At 42.9% G+C, this 20,106-nt stretch overlaps 2 protein-coding genes and 1 long non-coding RNA gene across 3 annotated transcripts in view; 1 reads left to right on the top strand and 2 right to left on the bottom strand.

The window, feature by feature from the left end:
* ABL1 (ABL proto-oncogene 1, non-receptor tyrosine kinase) overlaps positions 1 to 16,555 on the bottom strand; it is a 136,314-nt gene extending 119,759 nt beyond the window's left edge. Inside the window, exon 1 of the mRNA XM_079111695.1 lies at positions 15,875 to 16,555. Coding sequence (XP_078967821.1) covers positions 15,875 to 16,010 — 136 coding nt within the window. The 5' untranslated portion in view covers positions 16,011 to 16,555. The remainder of the gene's footprint in view (positions 1 to 15,874) is intronic.
* Positions 171 to 5,898, top strand: LOC306645145. Its single transcript, XR_013759552.1, has 2 exons — positions 171 to 1,100; positions 1,203 to 5,898. It is a non-coding gene; the product is annotated as an uncharacterized lncRNA (long non-coding RNA).
* A 24-nt stretch (positions 16,556 to 16,579) lies between the features above and the next one.
* LOC306644649 (uncharacterized protein) lies at positions 16,580 to 16,678 on the bottom strand (the record flags this gene model as incomplete). Its single annotated transcript, XM_079111790.1, has 1 exon — positions 16,580 to 16,678. One exon carries the CDS (start codon positions 16,676 to 16,678, stop codon positions 16,580 to 16,582), a length of 99 nt encoding a protein of 32 aa, XP_078967916.1.
* Positions 16,679 to 20,106: the final 3,428 nt, after the last annotated feature.

Genomic DNA, 20,106 nt, shown 5'->3' with positions numbered 1-20,106 from the left:
TGGCAAGAGCAACCAGAGGGCCTGACTGGCAGGTCCAAAGTCAGTCCTCTTTTAGAAGAGGCAGTGGCCTCACCCAGTGCGCAGGACTGTCAGGAGGAGCTGGAAAGTTTCCACCACACAGAGGTGGAAAAGGTTTGAGGAGACGGGTTTAGCCCGATTACACGATGCATACCTGAGTTAAAACATGGCATGGGACCATTAAAAATATAAATGTAAAGAGAAGACAGTGTCAGTGATGTACTATCTCTTAACAATGATAGTACCACAGGCAGTTCCAGCCATCTACCCTGGAATATGGTCAGCACACTGCAGGGGGAGAGCCAAGGACAACCTCATTAAATGGGATTTTGCCAATTTCACAACAGAAACAAGTGTGAAAGTGGCATGCAAACTAATCCAAGTTAAACAGATAAAAATGATATCATAAAGACTGTAATGTCATTTGTCAATGGAATCTGCCATTGTTCTTCCCAAATAATGGGAAGAATAAAACCATGATGGGGATTAAATGTAGGGCTTTTTCACGTAGGGCCCTGGTGGCTGCAAGTAACGCAAACCCAACTTGCAGTGGCATACACGGTCCGGACATGTCTGCTCACAAGTCAGAGTCCAGAGGTGCGGCGTATTCGATGGCCCCATGCTGTCCCGCTTACCCTTCTGCCTGCCCAGTGTTTCAGGTCCCCTCCTGCTGGCTGGCCTCAGGGTGTTATACTGTCTACCAGAAGCAAAGACACGTCACCCTCAGTGCCAGAGAATGAAAGGCCTTGATTTCAAAAAGATTCGGTCAGTTTAGGATTCATGCCCACTTTGAACCAAAAGAAGTGCCCAGGGCAAAGGAGTCACTATGACTGGCTCAGACCAATGACTCTCCACCCTGGCTGTCTGTTAGAACAATCTGGAGCATTAAAAACCCAAACAAGGACATGCTTGCAGACAGTGGGGTCAGAGTGTGCTCCCCACTGCAACAGTACCTTTCCCTGGCTGCAAAAAATTCTTTTAAATAGTCTTTACAAAAATGCAAATTTAAAACAAACAAAACTGATATTCAGGCCTCTCCCTAGGCCAATTAAGTCAACCCCAGAAATGGGATCTGAACATAGGTCTTCTGGGGATACAGCTCAGTTGGTAGAGTGCTTGCCTTGCAAACGTAAGGCCCTGGGTTCAATCCCCAGCAGTGGGAAAAAAAAAAAATCTGAACATAGGTCTTTTAGCTTCTGAGGAGATGGTAGTGGACAGCCAGGGTTGAACAGCCTTCTCAAAGTCCTCTGTAGCTTATGACAGCCAGCTCCTTGTGAGACAGGCAGGCAGGGGTCAGAAAGCAGTGGAGGCCACACAGTCAACAACAGGACTCTACACAGTGACCTACTTAAATATCTCCACACCGAGAACCTGGCGAGATGGTTGATAGAAATACACATGTCCCTTAAATGTGTTAAAATGCTGAACATCACTCACAGGAGAACTACTAATCAAAATCATACTATTTCTTACTTAACAGATTAGGAAAAGTTCCAAAATTTGACATCTCTCTCTCTCTCTCTCTCTCTTTTTTTTTTTTTTTTTTTTTTGGTACTGGGGATTGAACCCAGGGTGCTTAACTACTGAGCCACATCCCCAGTCCTTTTATATTTTATTTAGAGATAGGGTGTCTGAGTTGTTTAGGGTCTTGATAAGTTGCTGAGGCTGGTCCTGAACTCGTAATCCTCCTGCCTCAGCCTCCCGAGTCGCTGGGTTACAGGTGTGTACCACTGCACCCAGCAACAGCACACTTTCTAAACTAGGTTTTGGGGACACAAGGACCCTCTGCATTACTGGTGGTGGAAGCATAAACCAGAATGCTTATAGGAGGAAATCTGGGATATCTACTAATATAGATCCTGTATTAGTATCTATGAATTAGTGGATGTCCATTAATTAGTGTCACCTGCTCCTCCTTTCAGGAGGCCCTCCCCCAGACACAGCTGCATAAGTATAAAATGGCACATACGAAGTTGTTCTTGCAGCACTGTCTGTGACAGCTATAACACTGAAAATAATCCAAACGTCCAGAAACAGGGAACTGGTTGAGAAACAAACCATATTTCCAGGTTAGTGGCCACAAGGCAGTCATTCAAAAAAAAAAAGGCACCTGTATTCCAACACGGAGACATCCTAAAGATCGACTGAGACAAAAACCAAGATGCACGAACAGCACATACTGTATGCTATCCTTTGTATACTAAATATTTGCTTATATTTGCAAAAAAGAAACACTGAAAGGATAAAAAGAAACTACAAAATGGCTTTCCAGAGAAGTGGAATGAGAAGGTGAGAGGGCAAGGCAGAAGCAGGTCCTGCAGAACACACGTCTGTACTGTTCTGAACTTTAAATCAGGAAATGTACTACCTAGTCAAAATAATTCAATTTAATTTTAAAATAAATTTTGTTAAGACAATGTATAGATCTTTTAAATTACAAATTATAATCTTATAATCAGTATAATCTTATAAAAGTATAAAATTATAAAGCATAAGGTGTTTGTCAAGCACTACCTCCCCAAATATCGTTATCAAAAGAATATTCAATATTTAATCAAAAACATATACCACAAAGCTGTGAAAAAAATTAAAACTGATTAAATTCTAAACTTAAACCCCTCTCATTTCAAAGTTGTGATCACTTTCCAAAGGCATTAGCTCATTGTCAAAAAGCAATGTTTTCTATTGAAAAAATACTCAAGCTATCAAGAGACTCAACTTCTATATAATTAGCAATATAATCCTAAAAACAGCTAACTTGAACCAGTGTTCCTTCTGAAAATAGGAATACTGTCTATCCTTCATATGGCACAGAGACAAACAAATGATATTAGAGTGTTCTTAAAATATTTAAAGCTTGAGTGTCACAGCCAGAAAAGGGACTCTGCTACTCAGGGTGCTATGGAATTGCCAATAAAATGAAGAGTTACTATATTGTACTGCAGAAGTAGAAGCACGAAGGTACACTGAATCTACTCAATACCAGGGCCAATCTGGGAGTTGTTTAGTCACTAAAGTCTTTTTTATTTTGTTTTGGTTTGGGTTTTTTCTTTTTTTCTTTTTCTTTTTTTTTTTTTTTTTTTTTTAGTACTGGGGATTGAACCCAGGGGCACTTTACCACTAAGTTACATCCCCAACCCTTTTTATTTTAAGACAGGGTCTCACTAAGTTGCTTAAGGCCTTGCTAAGTTGCTGAGGCTGGCCTCAAACTGCTATCCTCCTGCCTCAGCCTCCCTAGCCACTGGGTTACAGGTGGGCACCACCATGCCCAGCTAACTAAACTCTGGATACTAGACCAGCTGCCTCTTTTTCTCACAAGATTGATAAGCCAAAAATAAATTCTATTTAAGTGAAGGTTCCAGTTAGTTTAGTGAGCACTATAAATTCAGTTCCTCATAACTCACAACTTGCAGAGGAAGTAAACAACACATGACCCAAAGACATCAAACAGCAACTAAGACAATTATCCTCAGAATATAGTCATATACTCTCATTCTTCTACAAATGTCTCTATCTTAAAACATGCTCTTGCCAAGGGGTATGGTGGCACATGCCTGTAATCCCAGCAACTCAGAAGGCTGAGGCAGGAGAATCACAAGTTCAAAGCCAGCCTTAGCAATATCCGATCTCAAAATAAAATAAAAAGGGCTGGGAGGGTAGTTTAGTGGTAGAGTGCCTGCCTAGCATGCACAGGCCCTCGATTCAAACAAATAAAAGTATACTCTTTTGCTATTTAGCAATTTTATTTTCTGTTTTCTACTTCTCAAAAAATGAAAACTTAACAAGACCAGCACAATGGTACACACCTGTAATCCTGATCACTCAGGAGGCTGAGGAAGGAGGATCACAAGTTCAAGACCAGCCAGCAACTTAGCAAGGTCCTAAGTAACTTAGCAAGACCCTGTCACAAAATGAAAAACAAAAAGGGATGTGGATGTGGCTCAGTGGTAGAGCACCTTTGGGTTCAATCTGCAGAACAAACATTAAAAAAAATTTTAAAAAGAAAGGAAGGAAGGACTCTTAAGAAGTTGTTTAAGACTCCCAAATTTAATCCCTACCAATGTTAACACCAATTAACCTAATGACACGTCAAGAACTCCTGGCAGAAACCCAGGGCTCTGAGGGAGGATTTAAAGATCACGCCAGCCTTTGCTCCTCTGGCGAACAGGTGGACATGATAAAGGCCCTGCTGTAACATCAGCTTCACTGCACATCTAAACGAGCGTGACCCACCAGACGCAGGGGGCAGGGACCTTCAGCAGGCTGGAGGAAAGGCTCCACAACTGGAAGGTGTGAACAGCGAAGGAAGGCCAGACTACAGTCACAAGAACACCTCCCTGCAGCAACACCCTAAGTGGAGAGAACAAACTACGGCAGCACAGGAATCTTGGAGAAAGGAATAAGGACTCAGGATGTGCTCATGAGCCACCAAAGAAGCGTGAATTAAAACCAGGTCATACCAATGCACCACCACTAAAAAGCTAACATTTAAGAGACCCACACACTACTGCGCTCGCCTGTAATCCCAGCTACTCAGGAGGCTGAAGCAGAAGGATCACCAAGTTGGAGGCCAGCCTGGGCAACTTGGTGAGACCCTGTCTGAAAATAAAATGAAAAAGCAACATTATCTGTAAAGAGACCAAGCTGGCATAGGTAAGGGATTCTTAGATATTCACACAGAGAACAGTGAACAATGAACAAATTACTAATGATATATGCAGCAACTCGATAGAGCTTATGAAAGTAATGTTCAGTGAAACAAGCCAAACCACAAAATACATATTGTACAGGTGGAAACTATGAAGAACCAAACTTCTGCTTCCCATAACCCATAACGAAGTAAGGGTTATCAGACTTATTCTTTTGCAATAAGTGACTGTAAAACTGAACAAAATAGCCAGGTGTAGTGGTGCATAACCTGTAATCCCAGGGACTTGGGAGACTGAGACAGGAGGATCCCAAGTTTGAGGCTAGCCTCAGCAATTTAGTGAGGCCCTCAGCAACTCTATGAGAAACTGTCTCAAAATAAATCTGCCTCGCAAGCACAGGCCCTGAGTTTGATCCCCAGTACCGCAAATAAATAAATAAAAGTAAATCAAAAGGGCTGGACTGGGGATGTGACTCAGTGGTAAAGTGCCCCTGGGTTCCATTCCCAGTACCCCAGGCCCCCCAAAAAACCTGAACAAAATATTTGATACCAACAGTTTTTAGGCATTACATAAGAGGCAAGGCAGGGCTATGATCCCGAGAGAAGAGGAAAACACAAGGTGAACTATGCGACACTCCAACTTCCTGCCTGGGGCACCTTCCAGCCAGGTGCAGGCAGATAAAACCCAAAGCAATGGCAGCAGTCCTCTGAACTAGGTGAGCGGAGACAGGAATGTGAGGGTATGAGCAGGTGGGATCTGCAGGGCAGGGAACCTGAGAGGAAGGAATTGTGCAGGGGTTGGGGGAGAAGGGCAGGGCAAGTGGGGGTGGGCGCTGTCCTTGGGTCCCAGGTTCTGGACTCACAAGGGATGGGCTACAGAGAGAAAGCTTCACAGTGCTGGCAGACAGTAAGAGCCAGTCCTCCGGAGGGGAGAAGCCTTGACGAGTGCCTGTCATTCTGGTGAAACCCAAAAAAAGTCAAGCAAGAAGGCAAAAGAACACCCTCTAGACAAGGACCAGGCACTGGCCTGAGGATAAATACATACTAACTAATAGACCATAAAACCAAGCCTGTCAGAGTAAAAGAATATGCCAATAATTTAACCACCTGACGGAACAAAATGAAAAGCTCTTAAAGAAACAAGGTCCAGGCCAGTTGTGGTGGTTGGTACACTCCAGTAATCCCAGTGACTCAGGGGGCCAAGGCGGGGGTTGGAAGTTCAAGGCCAGTCTGAGGAACTCAGCAAGATACTGCATCAAAAGAAAAGGACAGGGGATGTAGCTCAGTGGTAGGACCACCCTGGATTCAATCTCAAGGAAAGGAGGAGGGAACAGTAGGGAAGGAGGTTGGGGGGGTGCAGACAGGCAAAATTCAGAATCCCTACTATGTAACATCCACATGTGTGGCACAAAATCTAAATTATTAAACATATAAAGATAGAAGAAAATGTGACTCATAATGTAGAGAAAAATCAGTCAATAAAAATGGACCCAAAGATTACCCAGATGCATAAAATAGCAGACAAGGTCTTTATTATAATATTTTCACAAGGTCTTTATTATAAAACTTTCTGGGTTTTTTTTTGTTTTGTTTTGTTTTGTTTTTCCAGAAAAAAACAGACTACAAAAAATAACCAGCAAGGTGTGGTCCACACCTGTAGCATCAGCCTCTAGGGTGGCTGGGGTGGGAAGATGACTTGATCCTAGGAGAAGAGTTTGAGAACAGGCTGGGAAACAGTGAGACAGAGTCTCGAATGGCAATTTTATTTATTTACTGTTCTCCAGGTCTTGTTCTATTGTTTTGCAGAATACCAAACATAGAAGATAATTGCAAATATGTGCCCATACAAAAGAAGAGCTAGTGCTCAAGTACATTTAGGAGACAGCAGTCTCATTTAAAGTGAGTTGTCAGTCATAACTCAGGCACTGTGAGCACTGGACTTAGGTCTGCATCACATAGCTGCCCTTCCTGAGGGCCGCAGTGACATCAGGACCCGCCCCACAACTGGAGATGTGGAACAGAGACACCAATGGTCAAACATGATCTAGAGCCTTCCTCAGTTCTCTACAGACCTGATCTGGCCAGGACAAAGGTGGCCTGAATTTCCCCAAGGTCAGTGGTCCACAACAGTTAAGTATTTGACATGATTCTTTTGGTTCCCAGTAAAGGGAAATTTTAGAATGGAAAAGTGTAACATCTGAAATAAGAATTTTACAGGACATTAAAGTATGGAAACTTCAGAAGAGTTAGTGAACTTGAAGACAAACCAACAGAAAATAACCAAACTAAAAACCAGAAAGAAAAAGTTTTAGTGATCTAAACAGAGCTTCCAAATAATTAAACAAGAACTGACAGAATATTTATATTTTCATTCTAAATGGTGCTCATTTGTGCCTTTTACTTCATCATTCTTGCCAGGAGTTTGTCTATTTCACTAGTTTTCTCTTTCAAAGTCAGCTTTTGGTTTTGTTGCTCATTTCCATTTCTTTATTTGTTTTTATTTTATTACTCTCTTATGGGGGGAAAAGGACAGTCAGTGTAAGTAATAAATTGGGTCAGGTCTGGAAGATGGGGGCTGGTTCCAAGGAAAGGAAAAAAAATGCTAATACCTCTAGAGTCTTTCCCCAACCTCGCCCACCGGTTACCAAGGTCACCTCCTCCAGGGGATGGTTCCTCCCTGGGGGGAGTTGTAGCAATTGCTAGTGAATGTCCCCTGATCCCTGCCCTTGGATGACTTTACCTTTTGGCCCACCTTTTGGTCACTAGTCACATAGACAGGATGGAGGAGGAAAGAGCATGAGAACAAAGGAAATCTAAAACCTACAGAAGGGGCAAGATACCCCCACCTTCTCAGACACCCAGCTCTGGGGCCCTTCTCTATTCTATCCCTTAAATAAAACTTGCTTTATACACTTGTCTTGGTGTTTCTCAGGTTTTCAATCGTCACATCAGGGAACAGGGACTGGGCCCTGATTCTCATCACTGGTATCCTAGGTACCCATGGGGATTACTTGATTTTTCTGGCTTCTTCAATTAAATGTTTAAGTGTTTTTAAAGTTTTTGTTTTGTTTTGTTTTTAGTTTTTCTTATTTTCTAATAAGTGTTTTTAAGCCTTAAAAAAAAATGGATGGAATTAAAGGGGAAAAAAATCTATAATCATGACTACTGAATTTTAACATTCTCTCTCAGTAAAAAAGATACCAAAAAAGAAAAAAAAAAAAAAAAAAAACTCATAAAAGATATAAATTAAGCAGATAAAAAGTAAGTAAAGGCCCAAGTTTATAACAGCACAATTCACAACAGGCAAACCATGGAACCAGCCTAGATGTCCGTCAGTGGATGAATGGATAAGGAAAATGTGGTATATGTACACAATGGAGTTTTATTCAGCCAAAACAAAAATGAAATTATGTCGTTTGTAGGAAAATGGATGGAACTTAAGACCATTATGTTAAGTGAAATAAACCAAACTCAGAAGGTCAGGATCATATGTTTTCTTTCATATGTGGAAGCTAGAGAGGAAAAAGGCCAAGAAAGGTGGCAGGGCAGGGATCTCATGAATGTCAAAGTGAGATCAGTAGAGGAAAGGAACCGAGTGAGAGGAGGCACCGGTGGGAAGGGCAAGTGCTGGGGGGTGAGGTATTGGCCAAATCAAATTATTGCACTGTACACATATACAAATATGTAACAACAGCACAAATAAAAATTAAATAAACAGTAAGGGAAGCCTGTTACTTGATGGCACAAGCCTGTAATCCCAGCCACTTGGGAGGCTGAGGCATGAGGATCGCAGTTCATGGTTAGACTGGGCAACTTAGAAAGGCCCTATCTTAAAACAAAAAATTAAAAAAGGGCAAGGCTCAGTGACAGAGAACTTGCCTGGCATGTGTGAGGCACTGAGTTCAATTCTCAGCATCACATATAAATAAATGAATAACATGAAGGTCTATCAAAATGTGTGGAATGGCACTAACGCAGTATTTAGAAGGAAATACTCAGTTTTAAATTCTTATACTAAGAAGAAAAGTTCATGCTTGTATTAGGAAAGTAGAAAAGTTCAAACTCAATCATCTAAATTTCTACCTTCAGAAACTAGAAAAAAGTTGGTGTGTAGTGCCTGCAATCCCAGCAACTCAGAAGACAGAGGCAGAACTGCAAGTTCTAGGTCAAACCTGGCAACTTAGTGAGACCCTGTCTCAAAATTAAAAAAAAAAAATAGAAAGATCTGGGGGTGTAGCTCAGGGCTAGAGCACACCTGGGTTCAATTCCTGCACAAAAGGAAAAAACAAGCTAGGGAAAAGAACAAATTAATGTCAAAGTAAAACAATAAAAAAGAACAGAAACTAATTAAATAGGAGACAACTGAGAAAGTTAAAGTCAGAAGTTGTTTTTTTTGAAAAGATTAATAAGATTGATAAACTCCCAACAAAACCAGCCAAAGGAGGCAAAGAAGAACAGAATGCATAAATGAACACCGTCAGGAATGAAAGAACCATCACCACAGAGCCTGAAGACACTACAAGGAGAGGGGAATGTTAAAACACAGCAATGATGGTATTAATCATCTCTGAGGAGCAGCAAGGGCTGGCGAAACTGGGGAGGTCTGGTGTCTTCTGGGGAGTACTACTGACTTCCTACCTCTTGACCAGGACATGGGCTCACAGAGGTACTTATTTGGGATCATTCATCAAGGTGTGCATTTACCACTTGTGTCCCTTTCTGTATGCACATTATAATTCTTAAAAATTATCTTAGAAATCATACACAAGTTCCACCAACAGATCAAAGGGTAAACAAAATGCTGTACATATATGCATGGAATATTATTCGGTCTTAAAAAGGAAGGAAATCAGCATAGAAATCAGCGAATAAACCTTAAAAAATATGCTAAGTGAAATATGCCAGAGAATAGAGCAAATACAGTTTCACTTATATGAAGGCCTTGATAGGTGAATTCAGAGATGGAAAATATACTAGAGGTTACCAAGAGTTGGAAAAAGGAAAGATGGGGTGCTATTTTTAATGAATATGAAGTTTCTGTTTGGGATGATAAAAACCCGGGAAATGGACAGTGGTGATGGCTGCATCCTTGTAAGTATGCTTACTGCCACTGAATTATATATTAAAACTGTTAAACCAGTAGGTTTTATACACACACACACACACACACATATATTTCACCACAATAAGTGAAAAGAAGGGAAAAACAAACAAACAAACCAACCTAAGTGTACTCATTGGAAAAGAAATCCAGAACATTACTAGATCAAAACATCCTTGGGGCCAGGCATGGCAGTGCAAGTGGCTCAGGAGGCTGAGGCAGGAGGATCTCAAGTTCAAAACCACCTTCAGCAAAAGCTAGGTGCTAAGCAACTCAGTGAGACCCTGTCTCTAAATAAAACACAAAATGGGCTGGGGATGTGGCTCAGTAGTCAAGTGCCCCTGAGTTCAATTCCTAGTACCCCACCGCCCTAAAAAATCTTTGGATCCATAAGGAAAGAAATTACCTGTTCGAACTTTCTTTGTTCCACTTCTTCTAAGTGGATATTTAGTGCATTTAATTCTTATTAAACAAGAAATTTTTACTGTGGGCCTATGTATTCAGCATTGTGCTCAGAGAACAGAAAAGGAGTTTGACCTTGCCTGCACACACTTACATTTCACTTGAGGAACCAAATCACAAGAAGCCACTAGGAAATGCTACAGGGTAAATACAATAGCAAGTGGTTAAGTGTTCATTTGTGTTGCAGAAGTCTGTGGGGCAGAAGTAACAGAAAAACCGATAGGACCTCGGATGTCCAATGTGGTTTTGGGAAGGAGGGGAACTGGAGCGGGGTATGTAGTAGGTGGGTTTCGAACACTCAGTGACATCAGCTGCAGGAACCGAGCAGTCAGGCACCGCAAGGACAGCTGAGGAGGCCTGGGGCGCGCCCTCTCACCCAAGCCCATCTTCTAAGCAGCAACCTGAATCTCTCACACCCAGACCCCGACATTTCTGTGGGTATAATTCCCAGCTCAGTCATGATAAGGCAGCCCTCTGCCTCCTACCTGAAAAACGCACGTACTGCTGGGTACGGTGGTACACGCCTGTAATCCCAGCTACTAGAGAGGCTGAGGCAAGAGGCTCATCAAGTTCAAGGCCAGCCTGAGCAACTTTTTAAGACCTTCTTCTAAAATAAAAAAGTAAATGGGGGTGGGAGGGCTGGGGACATAACTCGGTGGTAGAACAACCCTGGGTTCAATCCTCAGTACCACCAAAAAAACCCTATTTCTACTGTGTTCAAAGTCCTCAATGTGATGTGATTTTACATTCTAACTTCTAACATTTTATTTGAGAGGATGCTTTACTTTAGTCAAATCAGGTAAAACTCTTGGTCAAATCATCTTGGTCATTTTCCTTTACCTACCCCACAAGAGAAATTTGTTTTCTTCTATATCACAAGCATATTTCTTAAAACAGTCAATGAAGTATTATGAAAAATGAAAAGGCCATATGAAATGTATTAGACTATGGGAAATAAGAGGGTGCCTATAAAAACATAAATATACACGACTTTGCATTTTCATAGTTCATGTACCACAATTCGATCCCTTAAACAGGAAGCTATCATCTCTCCAAGCAACCTCTTTAGGACTCTGACTCAGCTGGGACTGGTGGCATACAACTGTACTCTAAGCTACTAGGGAGGCTGAGACAGACTGCAAGTTTGAGACCAGTCTAGACAACACCCTGACTCAAAATGAAATTTTAAAAAGAGCTCGGGGTGTAAGGCCATGGCAGGGCTCTTGCCTTACATGCACAATGCATGTTAATCCCTAGTATCAAAAAACCAAAAATCTGATTGATTTAACTTTAATGCCTGTAGGAGTCAACAGATGCACTATTCTACCTCCTAATATAACTTAACAGTGAAGGAATCACAGTGTTGATCTATCATGTACTACTACTAATACCTAAAGTATCATTTGAGAACCTTAAAGTAACTTTGAACTGATAGTAAACAATGTCTTATCATTTTTAGTTAACTTATAATAAAATATTGGATATAAATAACTTAAATAACTTTGAAGGACACAGATGTACTAACTCAAAATTAGAAAATACAGAAACAAGATGTTAAATAAAATTTTTAGAAAGCTTCAGCTGGACAAAGTAGTATATGCCTATAATCCCAGCAATTTGGGAGGCAAGGAGGATCCTAAGTTGGAAGCCAGCCTCGGGAACTTAATGAGACCCTACCTCAAAATACAAAACAAAAAGGACGGAAGGATGTAGCTCAGTAGTAAAGTGCCCCCTGAGTTCAATCCCCAGTACCAAAACAAAACAAAAAAACAGATCAGGTCCAGAGTTCTCCAAGGTTCCAAGAGCTTCACTAACCACATGTGTAAAAGTCAATATCCTTGAAATGACCAACAAGACCCCACTCTTCTATCCTCCCCTTATTCCCAATTTACCGCCTACAATCCTCGTTTTGCTCTCTCTGCTCCAGCTTCACCGGCCTCTGGGCTGGTCCTTGAACATGCTAAGCAAGCTCTGCCTCAGGGCCTTTGCACCTGCTTCCCCATGCCTGAAACACTGTAACCTCTACTTCTATTACAGCTTGCTCCTCATCTCCCTGCTTCAGTTCTTTATTACAATGTCGCTTTCTCAGGTGAGCCTCTCTAGCTACCCTAACTAAAATCACACCCCCCAACACACACACTCTGGGTTATATTTTGTCCTTAGCACCTACCACCACTAACACACCTATACAGTATTTCACTGCATACTCATCATACCCAGCTTTTTCAGTCTGAAAATTGGTTTATAACCTTTCCTTGTGAAATTTCCCAAGGATGACTGCTCCTCACATGACTTAAAAAGTAACCTGAGCCACAATGAATTCTCCCGTGGGATATGATCATGCTTCTGGATTCTTGCACCTAGAATTTTCCAGGCTCACTGGTTGTACATCTCCGTAGTCACTGCAGACCGCTGCTCTGTACACCTCTACACAAGTGGCCACAGGACTGTGCCTTATGAGGAAACCAAGGACAGAACTGCAAAATCTCACACTGGGAAGATGACATTTTTAAAGTATATGTTTTGAAACATTGTAGTGAATTTTCTCATATGTAATATTTCAACTATACTGCACAAAACAGTAACAATTAATATGTTACCTTTTTTTCAGACCAAAAAAGCATTTACTAAACTTTCTTATGATGTATGTCGATTTGGACCATTCAATACTCTTGAATATAGGTTACTCAATACTCTTGAATAACCCTTTTCAATAATATTCCATGCACCCTAATCTTGCACCAAAGATAGTATAATAATAAAAGATTTTTAAGTAATTCTGGCACATTTTTTAAAAAAATTCACAGTGGTCACATCTCACTTTTTTAAAAAACTGGCATAAAAACTGCAATGATATACGACCAGTGTAACTGCACATCATGTACAGCCAGAGAATGGAAGTTGCACTACGTGTGTGCATGATTGTCAAAATACGCTCTACTGTCATGTGTGACTAAAAAGAACAAAACATTCTGCAATTATTACGTGGTGAAATACAGTTATTTACTTAGTTTATTGATGGTTTGTCTACTTCCACTAGAATGTAAGTCCTAAGAGGACAGGATATTTTTTTCTTCATGAATGTATCACCACTCGCCAAAACACTACCTAGCACATGGTATAGGCACGATAAATATTTGTTAAAGAAAAAAGGTACACTAAGAAAAAGTGTTACTAGTGAATGCTTTCAATTCTCCTAAGTGAATTTTCTTAATCAAGCTACTAAAATGTGAACAGAGCATGGGGTGTAAAATAATACCATGCCCCACCCCACACACACACACACACACACACACACACACACACACACACACACACTGTACATATGAGTAGGCCCGTCTGACCCCGAATGAACCTTGCAAAAGTTGCCATCTGCCCACTCCTTTCAAATTCACCACCACACCAACATCATTCTAGGCTTCCAGATTCATGCCTGGTCCAACACTGTGTTTCTGGCTTCAAGTTTTTCAATTCAGAGTACAGGGACATTAACCAACTCTTGAAAGATCAGCCTGTGAAAGATCAAGAACAATCTGTAACACAAAAATAACATTGTATTTCTCCAGAAAAAGAATCCTCAAGGTCCAAAGAAACTGACTTGTCTTTAAACATGACCATCTTTCATGAACAGGTACAACAGAGAAGTGATTATTTGGTCCAGCCGTCATCAATTCAGTTTTTAAATCTTTCAATTTTATTACAAAATAACACAATTTTTTTTGTAAAAACAAATTTGGAACATCACAAATGTAAAGAGTCAAAGGTTTTCTCCAATTCTGCCTAAATTCAATTCCCTGGAGCTAACTCTGGTCTAAAATAATTTCATACTTTTTTCTGCATACAGATAAATCAATAGATATTTCTGTCTTTTGGGCCATTTCTATGGCCCAAAAATGGGGTCATATTATATGGACAGATCTCCAGATGGTCTCTTTCCACTTACCGTGAAACAGACATCATTCACTGCTAGTCCTTCAAGGTCTACCAGCAATAAACATCCTTGTGTGCCCTTGGATGAACTTCCTATAATAATGGTTCCCAAACTTTTTAATCTTTGCCCTCATTCCACTTTTGAAAATTACTGATGACCGCAAAGAACTTTAGTTTATATGAATTATCTCATCAATACTTCCCATCTTAGAAATTAAAACAAATATTTTTATTATGTTTTCCCTGAGAAAAGCAAACTTTATGGATAATTACAGATATCCTTCTTCTATGATATACCAAAAATCTGTACGTGGTAGCTTTATAAAGGTTGGTTGCCAAGTAGAATCTGAAACCACATCAATAAACTTTTGTATTCTATGTTTTATCATTGGCAAAAACAAAACAAAAAAACAACTATCATTTGCTTCCCTTGAAAGGAAAGATAATGGTAGTTTAGACATATATATATATATATATATTTTTTTTTTTTTTTTTTTTTTTTTTTTTGCCAATGACAAAATGTTGGTTTTCAAGTGAGATCGCTATGTCATTGGCATACAAATTCAGCTAAAACTCTCCAAAGTCTGTAGCAATTTTCACTATCTAAGGCTGCATGAATGATCACCACTAGTTAAAATGTAAACAATCTCTTTTTTAAATCCTAAATTTGGGATGATCATCACCACATTTGCCTGCCTAAAATAATACACAAGTAGAACTGATGTTTCAAGGTGAAGAAAAATCCAGATTAATTTAGATGAAGTGAGTATTTTTCAATTTCAAAGTGCATGCCATCTGCACATACTGCACATCCACTCATGGGACAGGTGGGCTCCATTGATACCTTGATATCAAGTACAGCCTGAAAAATAGCAGCACAAACAGAACCCTAATTAATTGGTTCCTGGCTGGCCTCTGTTACAGACATGAGCTAAACCGACCCTCAGCTTAACTTCACACAGGATTACTGGAAGTGAACAATGTAACATGTACTGTCAGCACTCAATGCCAACTATGTTCATAAAAATGTCAAAGACAATCTTTACTGCCCAAATGTCATTCTAAATAGGGAGAGAGGAGATGAAAGTATCATCAGTGGGGAAAGTTACTCCTTATGGAAGGTAAAATAATTAGAAGATGTGTTCCTCAATTCATGGGAAATGTTGCTTCCCAGCTGGACTTTTTCCAGGGAGTACCAAAGTATTTTCAAGTCCTACTTATGACTGAAAAAAACCAAGGCTGTTACTGTCAACTCGGATGTGGTTCTTAATCTTTTGGAACACAAACCACTTTTGGAATATGATAAAAGCTCTCTACAGAAAAAGTAGTAAAGGAAGCATGCAGTCAGAGGAAAAGTCTGTGCCTTCAGTTAGTGAGAGCAGTTGACAGAACTAGGAATACCAAGAAGCCACTTAAGTCCAACCCCCTCATGAAACTGAGGCCCTCGAACTGTAATATGGCTTGTCCAAGGTCAACAGTGAACAAGAAGTTCAATCAAGCAAGAAATTAAGCAACTCAAACAGATTTTGAATAAAGTCCTAATTTTCTTATACCAAGAAAGTTCTGCCAACAGCTAAGAGATAACTACAGTAACAAAAATGTTAAGTAGAACTGGAAGGAACTGACACAAGTACTGCTGTTTCAAAAAGTCCCTTAACAGCCTAAGCTGAAGGTGTAAGGGAAAACGTGACCAGAAATCTTGAAAACGAACTCACCATGTTCCACAAAAACATTGCAGTGTGGACCCCCATGCCTCGATGATTCCTTCTTCCCTGCTCCTTTGATAAAGTGCAGGGCAGGCAAACTTGGCCTTCGTTGGTCCCCAAGAACTTTTCCAGGCTGCTGCCCCATAAAGCAATGATAGGCACCCCTTTCCAGAAAAGGGTTCAAGATCTTCCAGAACGGTGAGTGGGCTTAGAAGGAAAAGGGCATGTGTGTGGGATTTCACATTCACTGCATCTCCCCAAGTCGGTCGTTGAGGTCTATCACAGAAAGGTACCTTCCGTGACAAAAGGGAGCGGAGCTTTAGGCTGAAACTTGTAAACAGGAGTTCCAATTATTTTCGCAGTTTAACTTGATTTTAAGTTTCTTGATTTTAAGTATATTTCACGGGATGAATACAGTTTTTTTCCTCCCAAGTAGAAAAAACTTAAAACAGAAATATTCACAGGCGATGCTAGGTCAGCAGTCCTACCATCATTTCCATTCCCATGTAAAAAGGAAACGCTGGTCGTCCTTGGATGCTGCTTCCATACCTTCCCTGTGGAAGTCACCAACCCCCTATCTTAGTTTCTCCATCTTCCAACAAGTTTCCTGCCCCTCTTCCTTCCCTACCCTGCTCTCCGGAAAGGACACGGGTCACCCTGATTTCAGCCAGAGTTTGCCTCCACTGACGAGAAGGAATGCATTGCCAGCGACTTTTAGGTCCGCTTTTTAAAAGGCCTGTGAAACCAATCCAGACTTTTCCTTTGCATTGAAGTTTTTGGCTGCGCTGGGACCAAGGGGGCCGGAGGTGACATTGGAAGAAGTCAGGGCATCGGAGGCTCGCGGGAGCAGCTGGGGCCGGGGCGGCCGCCCGACCGCAGGAGGGGCTTCCGGGGCGCGGGGCTGCGCGGCGGGGCTCGGGCGGGGGCGGCCGGGGCGCGGCACAGGCGGCTTACTCGGGACGACGCTCCTCCTCGCCTCAGCAAACCGGTGTCCCAGGTCGGGGAAGGGAGCCCAGCCCCGCGCCCCGGCGCGGGGGCCGCGCCGTACGGGCTGCAGGACGCGCGGCCCCGAAGGCGGGGCGGCCACGGGGGGAGGAGGCCCGGCCGCCGCGGCTGCCCCGGGCCCCGGGGTCTCCGCTCGAGACACCCCCTCCCCCGGCCCCGGACGTCGCCGCCGCCGCCGCGCAGTCACATCCCCCGAGCGCCGCCGAGGCACGGCCGCCCCCCGCCGGCGGGGGCCGCGGACCAGGGAGGGGCTCCTCAGCCGCAGGACCCGGGAACCGGCGCCGGCGCCGCTCAGGGACACACACCGACCCCCGCGGCCGCCATCATGGATTAGGAGCCGCTCCACAACGAGGCCAGGCCCCGCCCCCGGCCCCGCCCCCGGCGACGTGCCGAGCCCGCCTCGCGGGGCCCAGGCGACTCCGGCGCCGCCTTCTCCCGACGCCGCCGCGCCTTCTGCGGTGGTCTCGGTGCCTCGAGAACCCGGCCCGGTAGGACCTTTTAATCCGGCTCTCCTGAGCACAAAGTGAGAGGTAAGGAAGCGCCCGCCTCCCCTGGACTGCCATTGGTCCCCGGGAATCCGGGTGAGGCCCCTCTCCTCCACCCCATTGGCCGGTGCGAGCAGCAGGACCAGCGCTGCCAGCCAACCGGCTTCGGCGCGGCCGCGGGGCGTGCCGGGAGCTGTGGTCCCGCCGCGCGCTCGGCTCCCCGCTCCTGCGCCCCCGCCCCGCCCGCCCGGGGGCCCGGGGACCCGCCGGCCTCGCCCCGGCCCGGCCCGGCCCGCACTGCCCTGCGCCCGAAGCTCAGCCGAAGAGCCAGAGCGATGGGGAAACTGCGGATTGGACTTTCCCACAGCCGGAGATGGATTACTTCCTTGAGCCTCTTGAGGGAATTTGGCTTCATCCTGGAAAACCAAGGTATTTGGTGCCTTTCATCCCATTCACTCCCCCAAAAGCAGAAATATTGGAACTAAAGAAATCCGACACACTGCTGACGAATCCAATAGTTTGTTTCTTTGGGGGATCTGCAGGCTGTCTTCCTACAGCAACAGCATTTGTTCTGAGGGCGTGCCAGGTGCAATCGGATGTTTGCCAGAATGTTCTTTAGGGTACCATTTCGCAGGTGAACACGCATTCGCATAAAACTTCCTCGCTCCACGTTAGCCAAGATCCCCGTGTTGTTAGGCTTCACGGGCCTGCAGCCAGCTGACGACCTGAATACACAGACTCGCACCTGTCACCTGTCTTCTGCGGCTAAACAGTACCTGGTCCTCATTCTCCACAAAGGAGCACCTAACCAGGATACACCCGTTTCCGAGGGGATCTACTCACCACAGCACCTACTCCACACCTGGCAGTGCTGGCGCTTTTCATCGACTGCATTCTCATTTAGTCCTCAGGATAGCCCAGTGAGGTATACATTGTTCCCCATTATACACATGGGGAACCCGATCAGAAAGGGGACTTACCCAGGGCCACTTGGCTAATATGTGACAGTCATTACTTCAGTTTGGCCTTTCAAAATACATGGTATTCCTACAACACCACTCACTATCAAATTACTGTTGAACTGTTAAGACGACTTACTTTTCAGCAGTTGCTACTGATGTGGGGGCCCCACAACTGCATTGAGTGCTAGTACATTCAGCTAAGCATTTTAGAAATATTTCTGCCATATTGAAACAGGGCACTCACTCTTGATAATAGTACTTTGATTACTGAAGAGGAAAATAGTCACTTGAAAATTCTGTGGGAAGCATGTAAAAATTTGTGCCAGATTTAGAACTGGAATTCATGAACTTGTATGTTGATTTAGCTTTGTTCACTTTCTTCGAACTTCAATGCCTTTGTTCTTTATTTATGTCTTATCCGGATTACTCCTTCAATTTTTGTGACAATTTACTTTATTCCTATTCATGCTTTAATTGCTTCCTCCACATCTGCTTTCTGCATTCTCAGGTCTAGGTTAAAATTGGGCAGTCAGATCAGAATTCTTTCTAGTACACACCTCTTACGCTTCACAATTCATTTGACAAGCATTTACTGAGCACCAGTTCTAAGTGCTGGGATACAACAGTGGGGGATAAACACTGCCTTATCCCCAGGGAGCATACATGAGACGGGCAATAAGGAAACAGGTAACAACTCAGATAAAAGATAGCCTCAGTGCTGGAAATTAGACTCTGGATCCTTACTTAACCTTTCAGCCAGTCCTACTTGTCCTCTAAAGGACTGCTTTCTGACACCTCTCTAGAGCTTAAATGTGTTCTTGATTCAGTCATTCATGAGCTTAAGTCACCCTACTTCCCTCACTTCTTCACCTATAAGCAGGGGTTCCTAGCTGCTTACTTTATAAGGTTATCATGCGAATCAGACCAGACCTTGTTTGGTTTTCCACAAAGCTGGAGATATACCTCGTGGGAGTCACAGTACAGGTCAGCTGCCCTTGATCTAAAGTATTACCCCTAATCTCCATTCTTCACTTCCATTGTTTTTGGGTTTTAGGAGAGCCCCAAACCCAGACTGTATTTTTTTCTAAAGATGCACTGAACTCTTAATCCCTGAAGGATACTTTTAAGGACATAAAACTAGAATCCAGAGCCAAGCAAATGTCCAATGTTGAAGAAATCTCTTTAAGTTCATATATTTTCATTAACAGTGATACAGTTGAGTCTAATTTTGTCTTCACTCTTGTAAAGCAAAGTTCATTAAGTGTAAAAATTTCAGCTTATTCCTTTTCTTATGCCTACTGGAATTACACTTAACCATGGCGCCCTCTAGTGGGCCGTCGAAAGCAGGTTATCACCAGAAGGTGCTTTCAGACCTTTGTATTGCTTGTGCTGCCAGTGAAGAGCCAGCCAGGCTGGCAGTGTGAGAGAACCAGGTGAGGATAAACAAGCTTGCATGAGATATAGGCTCCACTTTTTATCATTCCCTTCTCCCAAGTGGCATACAGCCTGGAAAATCTTCATAAAAACACGACAGGTGAACCAACCTAACCATGCAACATAGCCTAAAGTTTGAACATTCATTTGTCTGCACATTCCTCAAAACAGGTAACACGGGATAAAATGAGATTTTAAAAAGTTGTCAACTGAGTTATAAAGAAACATTATTTAATGAAAAAGAGTCAAACTGTATTTCAGAGCTGTCCAAGGCAGTGGTTAGTTATTATCAGTGAAACAGTCTAGATTTAAGTTTTACTTAAAAGGCCCAAGTAGGGTAGATAGGCCTGTCAAC

This window comes from Sciurus vulgaris, assembly GCF_902686455.1.
Source record: "Sciurus vulgaris genome assembly, chromosome: 15".
NCBI lineage: Eukaryota > Metazoa > Chordata > Mammalia > Rodentia > Sciuridae > Sciurus > Sciurus vulgaris.
The sequence above is the reverse complement of the archived record's forward strand: the minus strand, read 5'-3'. Positions and strand labels throughout refer to the sequence as shown.